This window comes from Bidens hawaiensis, unplaced genomic scaffold (assembly GCF_021521415.1).
Source record: "Bidens hawaiensis isolate Kalapana, Puna unplaced genomic scaffold, B.hawaiensis_p1.1 tig00048514_1, whole genome shotgun sequence".
NCBI lineage: Eukaryota > Viridiplantae > Streptophyta > Magnoliopsida > Asterales > Asteraceae > Bidens > Bidens hawaiensis.
Genome location: NW_027498698.1, coordinates 177 through 3,590, shown reverse-complemented (window position 1 = coordinate 3,590; position 3,414 = coordinate 177). Strand labels below are relative to the sequence as shown.

Sequence of the window (3,414 nt, the reverse complement as noted above, 5' to 3'; positions counted from 1 at the left end):
AGCTGTTCCCGCAGGAAAAGCCTCCCAATGGTCGACGTACTCCGCCTGTTCCAGCAGCAACGGATACTAGCCATCAGGGAAGGCTGCAAGGCTACACGCACAAGGTACTTAACTCTTAAATAATTCAGTAATGTCACCTGAAGAAGGAGTGAGCAAGCCGGGAACACTCCCGCACAAAGCCGGGAACACTCCCGCACAAATGAGCCAGTCCGTACGATACTGGAGGATCTTTTGTACTGTACCTGACGAGGTATGGACAAAAGATCTGACCAAAGATACGACAGCTCACTGACAACAGTATGACGAGCAGCACGCTCTTGTACTGTATGTCACTATCAGCCGCTGCCTACTCACCAACCTGTCGGAGGACGTGCATAGCCTGCAGTTGGTGGAACAGGAATAGTACACAGCCGGCCTGGTCACTATCAGCCGCTGCCTACCCACCAACCACCAGCATGGCACGTGCATAGCCCACAGTTGGCAGAACAGGAATACTATTCAGCCGGCTGTACCTGCTTGGAAACCTACCTTCGGCTATAAATACTCCAACACCTTGAAATGATATGGACACATCACATTACATTACATTACCTGATCACATCTTATCTTTTCTAGCAATCTCTTAATATACACTTATATTCAAGAGCAATCTAGTCTGATTCTCACGCCGGAGGGTGGTCACAAGGAGGTACCCCCCCTTCTAAGTGACGAGCTCACGTTGTCTGTTTTGCAGGTCACCGGAAGAACCATCTTTGCCGGACATAACCCCTCGTGGGAAACATCTATTTAACCCCCAGATTATCCGTAATCTGCCCGGGGTCTATTAGTGTTTCTTCACCAAGACTAATAGTTTAGTAGTTTACCAAGATTAATAATCAATGATAATTAATTTTATCAACTAAAACTTTTAAAGTAAAAACAAATTGAGCCTACCGTTTGACAAATTGTTTATGACCTATTCGACGAGAAGTTTATTTATGTTCGTCTGTTTAATAAATGAACAAACATAAATAGAGAATTTCGTCCCATAAGCTTAATGAACAAACAGGAACATATGTCATATTCATTCAATTATTTTTGCGAACATTTGATAATATGTTCATTTTTAGTCGTTCGTTCATGTGTTGATTTAATGATTATACTCTCAAATGAGTTCCATTGTAGTTATGGTCCTTGTGGTGAAATCAAAAACACCACTTTCAACCCCGTGGTGGCACTTTCGCAGATAAGACCCCGGTGGTGATCCTTTTTTTGCAATTTGAAGGAATCTAAATAAACATATTATCAAACGTTCACAAATATAATTGAAGGAATATGGTTGTTGCTCATGTTTGTTTATTAAGCTTACGGAACGAAACTCTATTTATGTTTGTTCATAACTAATTCTTCTACCCGGTGCATTGCTCCGGGGTAAACTCCAGCGTGTTGTGCCGGGGAAAAACTCCAGTGTTGAAAGTCGGGCGGTGGTAAAAACCAGAGCGTTACAATGATGAGTTGACACGAATTCGGCTAGTATTGGTTATATTCGTTAGTGTATAGATATTGTTGGTAAAGTTTGAGCGTTAAATCCCAAAAAACTAAGTCGTCAAATTAACATATAAAAACAAAATATTTAAAACGATATTTAGTTTGTCGGCAAACCCCGACAATGAAAAATACAAGTGTTGTCGGTTTCGGTCATTGTGGTAGTAATTCGACATAAATTCCACCGGTTTTGATTATACTAGAGCTAAAAATGAAATATATATATATATATATATATATATGATGAGTATCATTACAGAACTGTAAAATTATTTAAGAACTTGAAGGAACCCTTGAAAACTAACGTTTTTTATAAAAAATTTTGTATGTTAATGTTCTTTGTGATTAGTTTTATCATTTTTTATATCTATATCTACAATTACAATTTTGAAAATTAGTTTTTATATAAATCTTTTTTCGTTTGACACCTATGTAAATTTGTTAGTACATAAATTTTACATATATGTATTATGATGAATATATGTAATCAAAAAAATTTATATAAAATATGATAAAACTACTCTTAAATAATGTTAATGTATAAAAAAAATTAAAAATATGTTTGGTTGTTAAGGGTTCTTAACTTTTTTAGAGTTCTTGAATGATATCAACCCTATATATATATATATATATATATATATATATATATATATATATATATATATATGAAGATGGACCAATTGCCAATTGGGGGCCGGGGGTCGGACAGTAATTTTGCACGCTGGTAAAACCTGAGCGTAGTCAGGCACATGCATGGAGAGGTGAGTCTACTCGAATTTGGTCGGTTTCCGTCAGCTTAATTATGGTACCGGAACTAAACAAAAACAAATTGATATTTGATCAGTTTCCTTTTTGTTCGTTATGATAATTGAACTAAAAAAATTTACGAACTAATGCGGTATTGCCAAGTGACCCAATAGGGCAGTTACGACATCAAAGTTCTAATTTATATATATTAGCAATGGGCAAACGTTGAGATTATTATCGCAAGTTAAAAGGGTCTTATTATATTTTTTATTTGTAATTAGTGTGAAAGTTGAGACTAACGATGGTTAGTTTCAAAGTTGATATTTTATTAAAATCCAATTTTCCTTCTTTATATTAGAACTATGAATCACGTTTTGGGACATGCCTAACACGATCAAACAAGGTCATCCATACAAAATAATACAAACTCATCTTCACTCTCACAATCCTCATAATAATAACAATCTCCGATCATGTCTTCTTCTACGTTCTCCGGCGACGAAACGGCACCGTTCTTCGGCTTCCTTGGCGCCGCAGCGGCCCTAGTCTTCTCCTGTAAGTCAAACCCATGACTCAGATCCATTCAATTTCTAAACTAACAACCCTGATCCACGATTGAACATGCAGGTATGGGTGCGGCGTACGGCACGGCGAAGAGCGGCGTGGGAGTGGCGTCGATGGGAGTGATGCGGCCGGAACTGGTGATGAAGTCGATTGTGCCGGTGGTTATGGCCGGAGTGTTGGGTATTTATGGGTTGATTATTGCTGTGATTATTAGCACCGGGATTAACCCCAAGGCCAAGAGTTATTATTTGTTTGATGGGTATGCTCATTTGTCTTCGGGTTTGGCTTGTGGTCTTGCTGGCCTTTCTGCTGGTATGGCTATTGGAATCGTTGGTGATGCTGGTGTTAGGTAATTATTATTATTATTATTATTATTATTATTTGAAATTAGTGTTTTTGTTGCTGAGATTAATATGTATACATTGTTGTCTTTTAAATGAGCCGAGCCGGAACTCGACCAGGCTTGGTTTGAGTTGTTTTTCTAAAGCTCGAGTTAGGCTTAGGCTTGACTACTTTATTATTTGTTAATTTAAGGGATTACTCTATAGAATTACTCTATATAATAGTAACAAGTTTTGA

At 37.5% G+C, this 3,414-nt stretch overlaps 1 protein-coding gene across 1 annotated transcript; it reads left to right on the top strand.

Annotated features, from left to right (window-relative positions):
• Positions 1 to 2,633: 2,633 nt before the first annotated feature.
• Positions 2,634 to 3,188, top strand: LOC143597556 (V-type proton ATPase 16 kDa proteolipid subunit-like). Its single transcript, XM_077076036.1, has 2 exons — positions 2,634 to 2,826; positions 2,899 to 3,188. The coding sequence occupies exons 1-2, from the start codon at positions 2,745 to 2,747 to the stop codon at positions 3,186 to 3,188; spliced, it is 372 nt and encodes a 123-aa protein (XP_076932151.1). The 5' UTR covers positions 2,634 to 2,744.
• Positions 3,189 to 3,414: the final 226 nt, after the last annotated feature.